Source organism: Triturus cristatus, chromosome 1_2 (genome assembly GCF_964204655.1).
Source record: "Triturus cristatus chromosome 1_2, aTriCri1.1, whole genome shotgun sequence".
Lineage (NCBI taxonomy): Eukaryota > Metazoa > Chordata > Amphibia > Caudata > Salamandridae > Triturus > Triturus cristatus.
Window position 1 is genome coordinate 339970767 of NC_140580.1, and position 19219 is coordinate 339989985.

The 19219-nt window shown below is 42.4% G+C and overlaps 1 protein-coding gene across 17 annotated transcripts in view; it reads right to left on the bottom strand.

The window, feature by feature from the left end:
• Positions 1–913: 913 nt before the first annotated feature.
• The window catches only part of ZNF362 (zinc finger protein 362), a 162253-nt gene continuing 143947 nt past the window's right edge, over positions 914–19219 (bottom strand). For all 17 annotated transcript variants that reach the window (XM_085603981.1, XM_085603970.1, XM_085604000.1 and 14 more), the window contains 2 exons: positions 9782–9940; positions 914–6238 (listed from right to left, as the gene is read on the bottom strand). In XM_085603981.1, the coding sequence (XP_085460107.1) occupies positions 6122–6238; positions 9782–9940 (276 nt within the window). In that variant the 3' untranslated portion in view covers positions 914–6121. The remainder of the gene's footprint in view (positions 6239–9781; positions 9941–19219) is intronic.

Consider the following 19219-nt stretch of genomic DNA (forward strand, 5'->3'; position numbering starts at 1 on the left):
TGATGTGTTACATTTTGCTTATCTTCTTTTTTTAGAAGTAAAGTCTTGAGCGCGCTGCTTGTCTCTGGACTGTGTGCGCTGGCTGCATGTTCAGGCATATATTATGCCCCTGGATGCATTGATGTATCTCCATAGAACAGACTGGGTAAAAGCTTTGTATCCATTTTATGTTTGTATACACTGTTCAATAGTGATGTACCAGTGTAATTGTTTTTTTTTTAAACTGTTCACAATTAAGAATAAATTCAAAAGTCTCCCAAGTCACAATCACTATTTCATTTCGATTAGCCTTCTCCAGAGCTTATGATATTTGTTTCAACAGAACTCATGGTTATGATAACTGGTGCCTAACTGCTTCCCCAGATATTCGAAGTAGCATCATTTCTAACCCCACAGGGTCTTAGAAATGTACCCCCATTTTTTGGAACAAAATCAGTAAAGGATGAAGCACCTGTATTATGGTGAAAAGTAACTTACCTACTTTTCTCTTTTATAAACCTAGCAAACCTAGCAGGTTACCAATGAATTGTAGAAATACATTGTTCAAGCCAATTAAAAGCACCTGCAGTCTTTTGGTGGCTAACATGGCACAAGAGGGCCATTTATCTACCTTGCCAGAAACCCATATATTTCAGGATAAGGTGATGAGGATCCCATGCTGAAATTATAACTTCAGATAGAACATTATATAAAGCCAGACTGAGAAGCATATGCACATTAAAGTACAGAAGGGTTTCCACTAGACGGATTGAAGTCACTGGGATGCAAGTACATGATTGGAAATAATCATAAACAGCCTATTACCATGGTCCCCATTACCTACCTACGCCTCCCATCGCCACCACCACCCCCGGCCAACCCCACCGCAATCGGATCACCATCATGAAACTCTGAGCAAAGAGACACGACAAGATTTTCAGAAGTTGGCATTTGCAAGTTTATTTTCACGACAGAGAAATACAAAGAGCGACTTTATATATTTTTTTCTTGTTTTTCCTTTTTTCAAAAGTCACTTTTTTGTTTTTATTTGAACACATACTCTTAGAGAGTTTGCGCTCAGACGGCAATTGCCGTCTGTCTTTTAGAGACCAGTATGCAAGACGGGGTGGAATGAGAGGGGAACAAAAAAAATCTGTCTTTCAATTTTTTGTCTTGCTATCACCTAAGTCCAAATACTTTTGGCTTAAATCATTATAAAAAAAGAGACCAATAAATGTGTTAATATGTATAGGAGAATAATATTTACACTGTATTAACATGCCGATGGGCTAGAGGAGTAGGAACTTGTTTAGAAATACTGCATACCATACAACACCAAGTCAGTAACGCTGTGGGAGGGATTGAGGGGGAGAATAACCAAATCAATTTAAACATAGTAGCATAACAAAACATACAATTGTTAAAATAAGGGCGATGATATAGTTAAGGCTTTAAATGTGTATAAAAATAACAGTTAATATGCAAAATTGGAAAGAAAAAATACGTAATATAAATGAATTCTATTTTTTTCTTATTTTTCATTTAATGTGAAATAGTTGGGTGTTTATGTGTGTGTGTATATGCTATATATTTGTATATTATATACATATACACACACATATGTACACACACAAACAAACATACAGACATTTATATATATCTTTATACACACAAACATTGGGACAGGCGCGGTCTGAAATGTAATGTTGATTAGCACAATACGTACAATTCCGGCCATTTCTGTCATTTGCCACGCACCACAGTGCTACCAGCTAATTGGCTGGATTGATCAACTGCTCTCCTGGCCGTTTAAACAGTGCACCACTTGACCTAGTGAAAAGGACGGGGCAGGTAAACAACCAACAAGATCTCTGTAAAAGAGGTGGGTTCTGAAAGCACCTGGACATGTAAGAGTTGTGTAAGTGCGAAAGGTGCAACATTTCCACTTTTGCAGCAACGCCTCATCTAAGCCAAGACCATTTAAGTTAGGTGAGTTCTCTAAAATCATTTATTTTTATTTTTCAAACACACAAACAGTTTGCCCTGCTCTGAAATAGGATACCCATTCTTCAGGAAAGCCTACAAAAGGTCGCTGAATCCCCACACATATTTTGCCCACACCACACCATGCTGAAGAATTTCTTATATAGAGGTACTCTTTTTTTAGGTAATGAGAGCCACTGAGGAACAAGTATGTTTGTTAGAAATAATGCAAGCAAGATTGGGCACACAAATTGATTCAGGATCTGTGTTAGAAGGTCGCCTAAATTAGTGCTATAAACAATATTCATACAATGGGGAAAAACACAATCCAGAATCCTCAATCTTTCCCTCTATCCTAATTTCCTTGCGCACAGTAAATGTTTGTACTTTATTAGAAGCAGTAATTCTCTATAATTAGAGAGCCTAAAAAGAAGACTATCTGTCTGAAATGACCCCTCAAAATTGGATTATATTCCCAAAAACAGAACATCTTTGTCTCTTGCACTATTCTATCCAATATTCATAGTAGGGGTCTGCAATAACAGTGCACCAAAGGAGATGTTATGCAGATTTTCCTGATCAAAATATGTTCCTGTAAATAGTTGCTATTACAAAATTTCTGGTTTAAAAAATAAAATATATGCTTACTCGCCTACAGTTCCACTTGTAAAATACTGCCTCTTCAAACTTTTATCCTTAGACCTTCTTGACCTATTAAGACTGTTAGGAACTGAAAACACAGAGAGTGTTATTAAAGAGAGAAAAACTATTTTGAGAATGTAATATCACATGGTGTAACTTTTTGTTGCACCTGTTCTACTCCAACTTGAAAATGTGCCCTGTGAGTTCTTAGACTGTAACATTATAACCGTTCCCAACAGATGCCTTTTACAGTATCTTGTTTTAATCTTAGTAAGAAAGGGTGATAAAGTGCAGAGATGCCCGCGTCAATAGAGTGATCTACAGTAATAATATTAAACAACTAGGTAAACAAAAGAAGTAATGTGTTAGAATTATGTTTCTTTCTGCAGGTCATTCTACGTAAAATGCAACACTTAAATTACACTTCTCAACGCTGTCAGATTTCCGTATAAAAAAAATTATGTTAGTAGCCTCTATATGATCTATATTGTGGCCCAAGTCTGTCAGAGCTTGAATGGAGCCTAGAAGATAATTTGCTTCCACAGGTTCTGTCCAAAGATCGGTGTTTAGCCGCTTCTCGAAGCCCAGTGCGATGATAATGCCTCTGCAGGACATGAGGATTTCTTTTAGGGATACTGAACATTAAAACGGTAGCTATCCAAAACCAAGAGCACGACCACAGGAATATATAATATCAGCGATGAGAGAAAACATTTTAGATTTCTCTGTAATGAACATGATATAGAGGACTTTCCAGAGTCTTATTTAACCAAATAAAGATTGAAAATCAAGCAGTATACAATACAGCTATATACCTTTACCGTATAAGTTTAGCAGTCGGAGTCCTCTTAAAGTATCTTTCACACTCATTTCGACTTGAGAGCACATTTCACAAAGCTTGATTTCCCAGTACGAATACAAATATACTCAAGGTACAAAAGTATGTGAGCTGGGTGAGAAAGATTCTCTCCAATGATCTAGTGTTCATGTCACACTGCCTCCATTGTACCACTAGAAACAACCGCCACATATCATCAAGACTACTTGGGATCTAAGGGAGCAGGCAAATATGAGGTGGGAACTGCAGCAATGTATGCTTTCGAGCTTCCAACTGCAGTAGTCGCTAAAATTAGTTAAAAGGTCAGCACTGAATAATACTTCAGAAAACTATTGCCAAACAAACGTTTTTCTTCAGTCGAGAGGCGAGCCCACTGAAAAGGCCTCTAATCTTGTGCACAAGACATCTCAATTTCCACTTGCATTTCAGGAAAGAGATTAAACTTACTGTGTAGCCCCAAAAATCTCCAATTTCTGCTTGTCGTTCAGGAGCAATATCGAACACAATGGAAGACCTTCTCCTTTGGAGAAGCACAAAATCTTGAACATAGTGTGAGCTAATGTTATACACCATACATGCCATGTTCCCCTTTTCCACATATTTTTCTGGATTGTCACGTTATTCATTGTGCAAAATTTACTTGTGCAGAAAATACAATAAGGTCTTCTGTACTCTTGCATGTTGGGCTGCCTCAAAAAGGCGAAGAGAGGGGGGATTGATTTCTGCCTCCTAGAGACCACCAAGAGCTTTTAGGGAACTTCGCTTTATCAATGAGAATTATTGGACATTAAGATGGCTCGGGCATCAGGTCATGAAACAAGTTTGCTGAAGAAAGATGATCCTCTGTAACTAACAAACACTCCCTCTGCCTAGCACCCCTGCCCTAAGGCTTCAACCAATCAATCCAAACTCTTTACACTGTTCACTTCCGCCCTAGGTTTCTATAAATATCTTACGTTTCTGACAGAAAGTGACTGATTCTTTGAGTATGGAGGGTGTGTAAATTAATATTTTTTTTAAGTAAATATTAATAAGGTGAGTAATGACTGGTAAAGTTAAGCATGAAGCGCAATGAGGAACCTATGCGGGCTGAGTGGATGCAGGTTTTGGCTTAGCATGAATGAAAAGGAAGGACATGGGGCTGGACATAGGCTAGGCCTGGACGATGTACGTTTTGATAGGCACAAACATTTGTGGCTAATGATGAAGGGTCTTGATTGGATTTTAAAGTTATATATGAATGATAAGCATAACAAAAGTGTGTTTAGTATGTGATAAAAATGTGTGCCACCACATGGGCTGATTGATGTGGGTGTCTGTCCTTGTAAGTGCGTCCTCTAATTTAACCAGACTAGGTTTTGAGCAGATGACCAGCTGTGGAAAGAGACACCCACTTACTTGTGAAACAATGAGAAAGGAACCAAATCTTCACCAGGAGAGAATAAATGGCACTTTGCAAATGGCGTGTTAGTGAAATGTGCGAGGACCAGATTTCTGCTTTGCGTTAGAATATTGTCAAGATGTACACGTTTGAGGGACGTTGTGAGAATGATGTGAGAGATTTGACCCCACAAGATCTAGCGGTATTCTAGATATTAAATCCTGATGAGGTCCACACTTCACCCAAAAGTTAAAGTTTAATATCTGGTCAACCTGTCTGCAATTTGTCATGTTAGGCACTATCTCACAAACAAACCATTAATTTTCTAAACCGAGGTAAGCAGTCAAAATCGGGAGTGCTGGGCACAGAAGACATAGCTTTACACCAAAACAAGAGATTGTGCCTTTTCTTGATGCAACACATTCTGTACTTCGTGTCTGCCAGCCATGATGTGTCCACCAAGGATAGACTAGTCTCCCAGGAGGTAAGTGGTCAAAACAGTCCAGGAGGTTCAGGATCTGGTTCATTTTGCGGATTGAAGCATTCTGTACAGCGGAAGATGCTCCTTAATGCCCTGTGGGCTGCTTGTAAAAATACATTTATTTCAACGACTGTTCAGCAGCAGTGACATATACGATCTTTTATTTGTTTCCCAAAAACCAGGAGGATATATTGAAAACAAATATTTATGGACTCGTGGTGGTAGGGATTAGGGGTTTAATAAAATGAAAAAATTCAAAGTGCTCTGATATAGTCTTTGGATTTCACCAAACCTGTCAGCACAAATTACAAACCCCAATATTGAGTCTCCAAAGGGAAACTCCCAATATTGTGTTTCCAAAGGGTAGCCATTAAGTCATTGTGTTGCAAAACGGATTGGCAGTAAAGAGTCTCCTTGTTTCCAAAGGGAATCCAGTCAAATGCTGTGTTGTCTCCAATGAGCAGCCAATCACAAACATCAAGTCTCTAGAAAGTAGACTTCGCAAGTAGGGTTTATGCCAAGGTTAGACAATCACAAGCCAGGTCTCATGAAAGGGAGGCAATTCGTTAATCAGTGTCCCCAAATCGCAGCCAATTACAAAGCTTGCATCTCTATAGAGTCAGCGAGAATTGAATTGCGATGCAGTCTTTCCTGTTATTTTAAAAATACATTTCTTATAGCTTAAGATTGGTTGTCACAAGTGGTTTCCTGCTGGCTGCTGACTGTAGGGGTGGTGGCAGTTTTTGTTCTTTTGCTCTTCTTTCTTCTGCCGCTCTGGAATGATGACTATGCAGAAGGGGAGATGCCGCCTTGGAATCTAGATGAGAGAAATCCGTACAGGTATGCCAGGGGATTCCGTCCTCTGCGGAGAGTGATGGTTCACCAGGTGCTCCACAACTGTGTGTTTGGACATGTGCTTCATGAGATATGTCTCCTGAGAGAATGAGAAAGAGACAGACATGTTAGAGAGGCCTACCAGAGGTAAATTCTTTAACACACAACCTACCGGGTGTGGTGTACTTGTGATGAAATCATCCATGCAGGCACCACTAGTGGGCATAGAGTGAGAATGGACAACTGCACTACAAGACGAGTTTTGTCAAGGCCAATAGGTCGTGGCTATGCCTGAGCTATTGGCCTTGTCAACGTAAATGTCTTTTAGCCATGTTGTCTAGCAGCACATTTTCTGTTCAGCGTGGCTGAAAGTTACTAAAAGCCCAGAGTCAAAGGATGCTGAGTCAAAATCGAATTCCTACGCCCCCTCCCTCCACATTGAGGTATTGCCCGGCTCCTCCTAACACAAAAGTGCTAAGATGTGACCTGCACTGGCCGCATCATAGCACTTTTTTTAGTTACTCTCAGCCAATCTGAAATGAAGATGTGCTGCTAGAAAACATGGGTGAAAGAAATTCATATAGTCATAGTGATATCTGATCAATGGCTTAAGATATCAATGGGAGGGAGGTAATAATGAGAAAGACTATAAACGAAGAATAACAGAGTGACCATGAGGATAACTTGATCCTGCTCTTCAATCCTGGCTCTTGCCTATTCTCAATTTGAGGGCAGATTACACACAAACTGACAATGAGAAGCGGAGGTGAAGAAAAATGCAGCATGGACAGCTTAGGCCTGGGCAAAGAGGTTCTGCAGAATTTAGCGCTGATTAGACGCAGCATATATCTCAGACAGGCACATGCCTGAAGAAAGCCACAGACACTGCCTTAGGACTGGTGGATTATACCCATACAACTGACAGAAGCTTGGTTCTATGCAGAGCACTGCAGTGGGTTATGCATCAAGTTATCCCTCTAGAAATTATGTTCTTAGAAGTAGTTACAGAAAAACTATGCAAGATGTTGTGGAATTCTGCCAATGAGCAGAACATATGCAGCTTGTGCTGTAATTTAGCACCTTTAGTGCGAGGAGCGCTGAAAATCAGTGTAAACTGCACCATGCGTTGTGCATGAGTGCACGGCCATTCGAGAGGATTTTGCTGACGTTCAAATAGAAAATCTACTTTAGCAGCAGTAAATCTACTCCAACGGCAGCCCTCAGACCGGAGCATCTGGGGTACGCCGGTGACCGCCTGCATTAGAAAATCATGCTGGGGCGCATATTCTGGAGCCTCTTGGGAGAAAAATTGCACCACTCAGAAAGAGTAATGCAGAGTGATCGAAATGCCACCAATTACTCAGAAGCAATTCAGCAACATAACTGGTCCTATAGTTGGTTTAACAAACAGACCCAGAGTCCGATCAAGAAAAAATGTGCAATCCATGCTTCACTTCCAATTTGTGCAAGACCTCCTTGGGCATGAAGGTATAAAATGGAGGGGGGACGTGAACAGGAGTTGAAGGAACAATCCTTTTATTCAAATGGAACTCTGCTGCATTTTCTGGATGAAGGGTTATTTCCTACGAAACATTGTGAAGGGTAAAAATGTGCCAAGGGCCTCAAGCACCATTAGGTGTCTGATTGATGTTTTGGCCATGAAGAAAGCCGCCTTACAAGAAATAAGTTTAAGGTTGCAGTATACCTACCACTGGCTCAAAAGGTGTGTGCATCAGCCTGTTACAAAGACATTGAGGCCCCAGAGGGGCATAGGGATGCCATAATGGATCAATGTAAAGACCTCTGATGTGGCTTAAAGATTGTACTGAACTCCCATTTCCCCAAGCAGAAGATGCATGTCAGCTGCTGCAAAAGGGCTGATTGCATGACATGCACAGCTTAAACCGAAAGCACTGCTTCTTAAGCTACCCTATCTGAAGGAAGACGCAGAAGGAGGAAAGGGGTAGCATTAAATAAAACAGAAAGGGGACCTGCTATAGGAACTAAGACTTACGAAAAGAGTTTTGGAGTACCAGGAAAGCAGATTTCAATCCACAAAAAGGGCAAAGAGCAAGGATGCGCAGACATTAGACACAATGTAGCAGGGACGTGCCATGTATGAGGTACCCATGTGTTTTAAGTACAGGCTCACAACAGAGCTGAATTTATCAGTTATAGAAGCAGTTTCGGATTCTGCCACGAGGTAAGGCAAATATAAAGAATGATGATGGGAAAAGGCCACGATGAGGATAACACATATCTTAAATATTCGAGAACATGCACACCATAAGACTAAATTTATCAAGGGCACAAGAAAATCTGGTGAGCATTTTACCAGATTTGCCTCCATCTACGATTTCAAAACACCAAATATTTTCTGTAAACCATAAATAACCTAAGAGATTTCTTCTCTCTAAACCAATGTGATCATACATGATATGTTTAAGAAGAAGGGCAGCCCTGCAGACTAGGTATTAGTCTAGTCTAGATCTGTATAAATCGAGGGGAATGTCACTAGCCACAATAAGAGATTTTATGATCTGCATAATCTGTGGCATACTTCTGTTCTCTAGATGATCGGTGTAATCTATGGGGTAGATCCACCCTCCAAGGTTATCCAGGACATTGTAGAAAGATAATACCCCAAAGTGTGGCTCAGGATCTGCATATCCTAAGATGAAGCTCGACTGTCTATGATAAAGGCCTAAAGGTAATGTAAAACCTGAGGGAGAGCTGCTAAATTATGACACTTAATGATATGAAAGTTGAGGGACTTCGCTGTTGATTCAGATATGAAACCATGTGATATGGACAATCTGAATGGTAGCTCTTCACTTGAGAAAATTGATCTGTAGTTACTATACCACCTGAGGGGAAAACACATGTTACAACAGTTTATTTTTTTAAGGTGTGACAAATGCTGTGGGAATAGTAATTCCTAGCAGTAGACTTAACAGTGGAGGTAAAAAAGGGATTGGTGCTGTAGCAAGGCTTTATTTATCTCTTAAATCTTCAGGTGGACTTGAATTCCCCAGATAACCCCACGGGTGAAGGCCATCAAGTAAGCTCCACCCGAACAGCTTTTCAGGCCTTAATGAAAGACATCAAGGAATTACTCGTAAGTTGCTGCCTCCCGAGAGGAGACTGGGTTGATCTGTAATATGGTCATAAAAGGGGACAGGTAGATTGAGTATCTAAGGTATGGACTTCTATCATCTGCACAGAAAGAGATAGTCTAAAAGCATGATTGTGCATCTTCAGAGCAGCCTGATGGATCTTTCTTATGAGTGGGCCTGCAGGACACCCAACACAAGGACAGAGGGTCTATTTTAATGTCCCTGCAGTTACAGTAGCTTACTTATATTATATAACCTTTAGTATTTAACCCATTGTGCTCAGTTTTGGCTCCTTTGTGACCATTGTGCCACACAGTCTCAAGTGTATGAGTTGTATTCTGCGTAGCACATTATCTAAACAAAGTTGTCACTAGGAAAGGATCAGGCCAAGTGGTACTAGACCGTAAAGTGTTAGAAAGAGATTTGAGCTTTTAAAGGCCTGTTTTGCTTCCTCATTAAAAAGAAAGGCATAGAAGCTAATCATAAACATTTCAGCAGAAATCACAGACACACACAGCACCTCTTACCGAAGTGTACGCCCGACCACACATGCTACAGCAATAGGCCTTGGCGTGCTTGACAGCGTGGGCTGAGAGGTGGATCTGCAGGGAGGCCGAATCAGAGTACGCTCGGTAACAGTTTGGACACTTGTACGGCTTATCCTTGTTGTGCTGCCGCTGGTGAGACTGAAAAAGCAAAAAGGCACACGTGCGCGATCAGCAACTTTGGAGTTTATTGGTGTAAACTTCTCCATAAGTTTAGCCATCATTAATCCCACCAAAACATCTCCACAAAGTCAGTGCAAGTTAGTGTGAGCCACTAAGACCGCACTACAATTGTAGTTAGAAATTGTAATTATATCTCATTTAAAATTAAGGAAACAAAACATAGAAATTCACTCAAAAACAGAACGGTTAAAGAGATGTTATAGTTAGGTAAAAATGTCAGTTAAAACATACTGTTTTAAACTAACAAAACCATTGAAATACACCAGTTATAGTTATCTCAAATAGCGTTAACTCTTACCTAATGAAACTATAACTCATGGCTTCGCTGTGTACAGTATTGTCATCAATGATGTAATTTCAGATGTTGCAGTGAAGTAATGATGTCATACAACATGTCATGAGTGATGTAATATATGAGGGGGAAGCATGTGCTGTTGATGTGACCCTGACCGGGACTACAAGTCCCAAAAACCATCGCGCCAAGGAGGAGGAGGGCCCTGGGACCATCGATGTAAGGAAGCGCTTAAAAGCGCACTCCACCCCACAGGTGGGAGCATGTGCTTTTGTTTTGACCCTGACTACCAGTCACAAAAACCATTGGGCCAAGGAGGTGGAGGGCCCTAGGACGACCGCTTCTAGGAAGCACTTAAAATTGCACTCTTCATCTCGCAGCGCGAGCTAAGGGCAGGGCCATCAGAGCCCGTCAGAGACTGGGCTGAGCCACCCCCCCGTTGGCTTAATGTACTGCCAAGTTTTTTCAGAACTTATTTTATGTCTGGATTTGTCAAAGGACCGCCATAACCATATGTATTACAACTAATTCTGTAAGTACCTTTCTTTTATTTCATTTGTACTCTGTTGGCGAATAGCAGACTTGTGGTGCCATGGGGAAACGGAAAGCTACTGAACCTGCCCAAGGAGCTGCTAAGCTCAGCAAGGTGACAGTGAAAACCAATAATTGTACTCTTGATAAAATACATCTGTTGATGGAAGTGGACTCAATTATAGGTAATAAAAGTCCACAAAATAATATCCAGGGTACATCAGCCAGGAAAGCGAAGCATGCTTCACACACACTACCCAGTTTATTTAAAAAGAAAGCAGCTAGTACGTCAGGATCCACCACAAGAACCCCCTCTAGAGCCATCCATAGTTTGTAATAACCCCTTTTTGCCATTTCAAACGCCAACAGGGTCCCAAATTATTCTGGAAGCTTGTGAATAAACTGCCTGAACATCATACTGACTATTCCAGAGAGTCAATTCAAGAGTTGAGTGATAAGATAGTGGGCCTTAAGATTATGGTATCGCAATTAACCTATTAATCAACATGGTGAAACAATTGATGGCGGCAGTAGCAGAAACTAATAATAGCAGGGGCAATCACAAGAACAATGCAACTGGGAACCTTGCAAGGCCCCACACTCTATGTGGTAGCTCGAAGGGAGCTTGACGAAACACTGGGGAAATGAGCAAGGGGCCCTGCACAGAGCACGACCAGGCCCGGGGCAAGCAGGGAAAGTGGATACTAAAAAAAGCTAGAGAATGGCCACTTTCTACCTCTAGCTACAGTGCTCCGGGGATCACATTGATAGGGACAAGTAGAAGACGCGATTTACCGACTAATAGTGGGAATGTAGATCTACATGCCAACAAAGGGATTTGATATCACTATCTCAAATTTATATGGTTAATGTGCCCAAACTTCATTCCCTTTCAAGATACAACGGTGAGGACTCTTTAAAAAACCAAGGTCATACACTGGACACGACATGTTAGGGACTCTAAGTCGATCATTAGAGACGATATTAGCAGTGATAAAAGGAAATTTGTACACGGCTCTAGGTTAGATTGTATTGAAATAATTGTAACGAACAGAAGACTAGCAGACAGTTTTGTGGCCCTTGATGCAAGGACCAGTCCCCCAAATAAGTCAATTATCCAATTTAAATATCAACGGGCAGGAGAGCCTGTAGCGAACGCCAACCGAACTTTACATTCTTGTTTGGATAGTTGTTCTACTTTGGGGCGAACTTGATTTTCTGTGTAGAGCGAGTATCCCTTGTTTACCGGTACAATACAGGTCATCAGAGTCTGTACACAGAGACAAAGGGAATAACAAGAGAACTGAAATATCAGCCTTTAAGCAGACTAACATACGAGGCGCACTGGACTTGAACAGGAGGCCCACAAATCTTGTGAACAGCACTTAGCAAAATGCCCAGGAAAATGCTGTTTCCATCACTGATAGACCTTCACCTGCACAGCCCTGCATGCCCATAGAAAAACCAAATGGCCATAAGTCTGGCAAGGTCTCTGTCATTTCGTGGAATGTGGCAGGCTTAAAATCTAAACTTCATCTACCCAATTGGAACGACTTAGTCAAGAAGTTTGATATCTGCTCATTTCAGGAAACTTGGAGCACCAAGCCTGTATTTAGGGCAGGTTATATAAGTTTTTATATTCAGGCAAAAACAAATCCTAGTGGACGGCCATTTGGGGGCTGTTAATATATGTCTGAGTTGCACTCAACTGTACAATTGTGAGATGAGAAATTGACTCCCCTGATATTCTGGGATTACAACTCAGAACACATAAGAATCCCAATGTGGAAATCTATAGTATCTATGCTAGCAGGGTCAAGGGAGGTATACTGTCAGAAATCTTGCAAACAATTGAGAAGTAATGGGAAAAGAGGAAACACCCACAAGATATTATTCTAGCAGGGGACTTCAACATCACCTTTGAACTCCTGGATAGGGATGATATTAATTTAACCAGTGAAGAAGACAAGAAATGGGCTATCCCTCAACTTGATTTAGCCCCTATTAAAAAGTGGATTCAAGTAGCCCTACAATTAAAGACCCTTACATTAGAACATGAGCTTAGGGCAATGAACGGCAGAACAAAGTTGGATAGTAAGGGGGGCAACTACATATAATAAGGCTAATTGCGAAAATCTAATTGACCTTATATTGATTGACCTCAGATTATGGCAAAGTGTGGTGGACATGGTAGTTAAGAAAATAATTGAGAGCGACCATAAGCCCTTATGTCTGTCTGTGAGGTCTCTCTGGTGAAAATTGCTGCATGACTACCTCCTGTGCTGTATGACAACGGATGCTTAACTAGCTAATAACAAACACCACATTAAATGGCACCAACTAGCTGTATGCCACCGTACTTTGAATTCCATTGGCTTCGATCTGGTAAGTACAACATCGAAGTTAGATGCTAGAATGGTTAAAAATTACAACATACTGGAAGCAACAAGTATACATTCACACTGTTTTGAACATATAGCTTTAAACTTTTTAGCGCCTACCACACACAGTAAAAGGAACTCTTGTAATAACAGCACCTAGTTCAACAAGGAATGCAGGCAGCCCAGAAGGCAGTTAACACCAGCTAATTGAAACAAGCATTGGCCTAGCCAATAGGTCTCGCCTTTGGGACCTTATAAGTGTTTAGTTATGCAGCACAATATCCTTGGTGCAACAACATCAAGCTGTTTCCACCGCAATTGCACACCCTGGCCCTCTCCAGAAGGCTCCCAGCGACTAAGGCAGTCAACCCAATCACCACATGGGACACCATTAGTACAGAGGAAACCACATCCATCATTAAGACCATTCACTATGGGCCCTGTCTCCACCACGCCTTTGACAAAGGAGCAATGTAGCAGTGAGACATTCATCCCTATCCTCAACACCTCCATCGGTACAGCCACCTTCCTGAAAATGAAAACATGCATCTGTCAACGCCCTCCTTAAAAAACCCTTTGCTGACCCTACCAAGCTCATAAATTACAGACCAAGAGCCCCCAGTTCCCTACTCAGCCAAAATCCCGGAATAAACCATCAACAAGCATCTCACCGACCACCTAACGAAACACCAGGTTCTTCACAGCACAGAAATTCCCCTTCTTGCAGCAACGGATGACAGTTGGAAGATGCTCGACTGGGAAGGGGAGGTCACCTCATCTCTATCAGACAACACAATGAAAACACCATGGACACAGGGATTGCAAACCATCTCACAAGACTGCAGACCTTCGAAAAACGCAACAGCCAGGCTAGTCCTTAACCTCCCACGCCGAGCCCACATCACAGCACACATAAGGAAAATCCACTGTCTCCCAATAAACAAATGTGCACACTTTAAACTCTGTACCCACACCTAACCAAACGTTGGAAAGCCCTACTCCTCAACTTAAAGACCAGCTCTTCCATGTAAATTTTTAGGAGGAATCTTAAAACCTGACATTATAATCTACAGCCTCTGCTTTAGTTGCCTTAACCATCCCTCTGCTGTGCTACCAGCGCCATGACACCCTTGGGCATTCAAGCACTTTATAAATGCATTTTGTTTTATTTCATTTACAAAGCACTATACAACATTGGACCACTTCCACCAACCTTCAGACACCTCTGCAGCTGTCTCACTACCACACACCCCAAACATACATAAAACCTGGGTAGAGGACAGGGCAATCTAATACCTGGCGCCTAAAGCCTGGAACGACCCACCAAAACACATCAGAGATGCCTCCTCCTCTCTTTACTATCGCAAGAAGCTGGAGACCTTGCTTTTCCAGTAACCCCCAGGGCTGGCCTCCTACACCTGCTACAAATCGACTCAATACCAACTGCAAATCACAAACCCTTTTGTTCCATGTCTGCTGCTATTTAATGGCTTCTAAGACATTCGAAAGGGACCGAGCACAAAACCGGTCTCCATGTTGTCATTGAGGATGAGACGCTACCTCTGAAGTAGTTGAAGTGCTAAGAATCAACAAAGGGTTTAGATACCAAATGTTTACCATATTTAAGAGTTGCACAAAACATGTATTACACAGACAATTGAATAATTCAATTTGTCGACCCTTGAATTGTGAAAATTTCGGTTACACATGGCATGACTGAAACTGGCCTCGCCAGGTCACAAACACGTCGAATTCAGACACTGAACTCGCTCGCCCGCGTTGCCAGTATTGTCGGAGGCGGGGGGAATGGGGGGGCGAGACTCTGGTGCTCCGTGCTGTCACTGAGGAAAGCATGTGAGGAAAGCATGCTGCCTCTATTGTGTTGGTGACGTAGTGAGGTAAGTAGGGGCTTTCAGGGACTATGGTATATTCTTCCTTTTCAATGGGTATGAGGTGGTCTAGAGGGGTTATACCGAGAACGGGAACACTCACAAGACCCTTGGACGGATGATCTATTTGGACTCTGTAACGAAGCCTTGAGCGACGGGCACAGTAAACAGGATGGGAAGTGGATGAAGATCGTGTACTCAGAAACTGATCGAAGGCATGAAATGTTTGAGGTGGTAGCGCCAGGGGGCAATATCGTGACAGGCACACTGAAATGTCACAAGGGTTAATGGAAAATGATCAGTGGTAGGCCCGCCAGCCACTTCCTGAGAACCCACTAGGCCGTTGATGTGGCGACTGCAAGGAGGAAGAGGATGCACACAACGGAAGCCCGCTACCGCCCCACACATGTTTATTTCAAAACCCACTCTCAACCCAGTTAAATTAAGCTGGGGAGCAGAAAGTACCCGCTAGCGAAGGTCTAGAGTATAAACAGCCCAAAGCCCTCTGTACCATTGCTAAGCAATCTAGCTGTGCGCGTATACAGGACATCGAACCCCAGTCTCAGCAAAAACCCCATTCTATGTACTCACGGGTCATTGCTGGCTGTGCTCCAAGGTTCGCAGACACCAAAACTCCACTCTCTCATACTCTTCTGACGTCACTGACTGGCTGCCGGACCGACCGAGCACCGTTTACTGAAAAACGGTTTCACTCCGCCCTCGAGACCCGACACCCTATTGGTTAACTAGACACCACGTGATTCGTGCTTGGCGACATTCCTTATAGGCTTCCGAATGCTAAGAGCAAAGAGCAGACTGCCAATGAGCTACCGTTGTAGTCTAGCCAAAGGATTGCCCCTTTTAAATTAGTAAAACATCAGGGGAAGTACATCGAATGTCAACTTGAAAAGAAAAAATATATTTGGAAAGTTATTTAGTGTACTTTCTCGTTCATAGTTATTGGTGTTGATCATATTATTTTGAACAATTAATCTACGGCAGAAAGTGTAAATTGCAAGAAGTGAAAAGCTTATTAAAACTTCTTGCGCATTACAAGTTAAAACAATATCACGCCATTTTTATTAGAAAATAGGCTACTTTTCCCCCCAAACAGCATCTTACTCTTTTCCCTTTTTCTGCCGTCCCAGGCCTTGCCTGCTAAAAGGTTTCTTATCTTTATGGGGCCATGTGTTTGGCCCCATAAAGATAAGAAACCTTTTACGCCAGCAGGAAGTCAGACGAGCCAGTCCAACTGGGACGGCTCTAAAAGAGAAAAGTGTACGTCACTGGAAGCTCTTTTCCAATGGCTGGCCACCGTTTAGCATAAACGGTGAAGCCAGCCAACGGAAAAGAGGAGCGGGGCTTAAGCCCCGCTAGTCAAAGCTACCCTAAATCATTAAATCTCGCCAGCGAGTCTGTGCATGTCTGCGCAGCCTACGCCAGGCGAGACCTAAAAAAGGATGTAGGGCAAATAAACATCCTAAGGAAACTTTACAAGCTGGCCCAACATAAAGATAACAGGGACTAGGGTTAGAAGAGGTGGCAAGATCTCCTAAGAATGCTCAGAGAAAGATTTGTGCAAATTTTGGTCCCGGGTGACATTGGGGGCGGGGGGGTTAATGTGGCTGCAGCTCAACCTATAAAATACATCTCGCATCCTGACCAGGTTAACCATTTTACGGCATTATGCACTGAGGAAATACAAGCCTAAAATAATGCCGACCAGTATGCCCTCGAAGCCCTGACCCAAGAGGATATGGTGTTCGACTTAAGTGATGTAAAAATTGCTATAAGTGCCATTGTTCAGGGGAAAGCTCTGCTGGGGTATGTTCACCCATGATAAAGAAAACTTGTTTAAACATATTCTAGTGTTGAAAAATTCTATTGCTAAGGGAGCTGAGGTTGTGCCCCTTTATAAAAAGGGAGATAGAAAGTTGCCTATAAATTACAGACCAATAAGTCTAGTCGATTCTATTCAGGTCTTATGTCGAGTGGTACTGGAAGCAATGAATGGCTGGATTGATGATGAAAAACATACTTACCCCATTGACTGACGCAGTTTTTTTATCCATGGTTAGCAACACACAGACTCATTATTTTGAGGAGAACTGAGGCAGCGTGGGTAGTAGAGCAATAGAGTGGAAGACACAAAGTAGTACTCCATGGGATCAAAAAACTGTTGGAGGGCAGTCTCAACATACATGAGCGAGCATTAAGCACACACGAGAAGGCGCTGCGATGATGTCCGGACAGACCTGAGTGGCAACAACAGAAAAGGGAACTCCTGGAGGACTGGAACAGATTGGATACATTTGTATTTAGGGCCTACAGACAAAGGCTACATGTGGGGGACAAAGCAGGAGCATTGCTGACCCAGCTGATTAAACAGGAGCACCGTCATGCCCCACTGCTGGCAGTCCAGGACCAGGGAGGATAGCTTGTTTACACGCAAATAGCCATCAATGCAACTTTTCCAGCCCACCTCTGCAAAATCTATTAGTCACAGCCGGGAATAGTGGAGGGAGGGGGGGTACAATATCTGATGGAAGCACAAACAAATAGGCCGGCTTCAGAAGATAGAGAATGTCTAGAGGAACCTTTCACTAAAGAAGAGTTAATAGCGGCAACACAGTCTCAAAACTGCAAAGGCATCGGGTGGGGATGGGCTGCCGGCAGAATTTTATCAGAGGTACGCGGGAGCGCTAGCAGACAAACTGTTGGAAGTCTTAGAGGAAGCGGTCTCAAAGGGGCAATTGCCAGACTCGATGCAGGAGGCCTTGGTGGTGATGTTACCGAAACCGGTCAAAGACCCGCCTGAGACAGCGTTGTATCGCCCATTATCAATGCTGAATATTGATGTAAAAATACTTAACAGTGCTGGCGTCACGAATGTTGCACACAGTCTGGAAGAAAACAAACCCACTGCGGAGCCCTCTATTATGTGAAATTTTTGACTAATTTCCCTTCTGCCCTTTTCAGTAAACATCCTGGTAAAACATGTGAATTGCATACTTTCAGGTTAACTGGGACAAAACCAGTTGTTGGATCCAGTTCAGTCCGGCTTTCCACTTCAACATGGCACAAAAGTGGGTTTGGTCTCTGCCTTGGACAACCTCTGACTGGCGGCTGATAAGGATAACTTTGTCGCCCCGGTTCTATTAGACCTTTCAGCTGCCTTTTCAGCTGCCTTCAAGACTGTAATCATGAGAACGTGACAAAAAGGCCGGATGAGGTAGGAGTCAGTGGTGCAGTACTGAAATGGTGCTGATCAGATCTTACTAATAGGCACCAGGATTTTTGTTTACCTCCTATCCACACAGAATTTAGGAAAATTGGTCAAGCAGTGCCATAGGGCTCATCACTGAGTCCAACTCTATCATATATCTCAGATCGCTGGCCTAATTTATCTGCAAGCATGGTGTCTAGTTTATGAATTATGCAGATTACACTAAACTTACCATCTCAGTGGATCAATCTGTATGTGCTTCCGTCTAAATGTTTCATACTTGTATGAAGAATATCTCAACGTGGCTTAAAAAGAATTCTGTTAAATGTAATTGAGATAAGACAGAGGTTCTCTGCTACGCTACAGCAAAGGTACCACGGCCTCCACCTGCCAATTTATGGCCATGGCCAGAGGAGGTTCCCCATACCTCCTCTTCAGCCGTAAGAAATCTGGGGTTCCAATTTGATACAGATCTCTCTTTGATATCTCAGGTCAACATACTCACCTCCACGTAATTTGGATTTTTATAAACACTTCTGAAGATTCTACCCCAACTCCTGATCCATTGTTAACCTCCGATAGCCCAGGTGATGATCCTAAGCAGATTGGTTTATGCCCACTTCTTATTTCTAGGCTCTCCTGGCCATCTGCTCAGGAAGCTTTACCGTATCCAGACTGCAGCAGCCCAATTAGCTTTAGTTCCTTCCCTGACTATTGTCAGCCTCTGTGGCTTCTTGTGCCAAAAAGGATTCTTTTTAAATCTCTGTGTATGGTACACAAGGCTATTTATGGACCAGGATCTGCCTATCTTTGTAAGGAATTTGTCCGGTGTCATCCTGCTCACAGACTGTGCTCTTCAGACACTAATCTTCTGGTGGTGCCAACTCAACCGCTCACTGGGAACAGAGCTTTTCTACT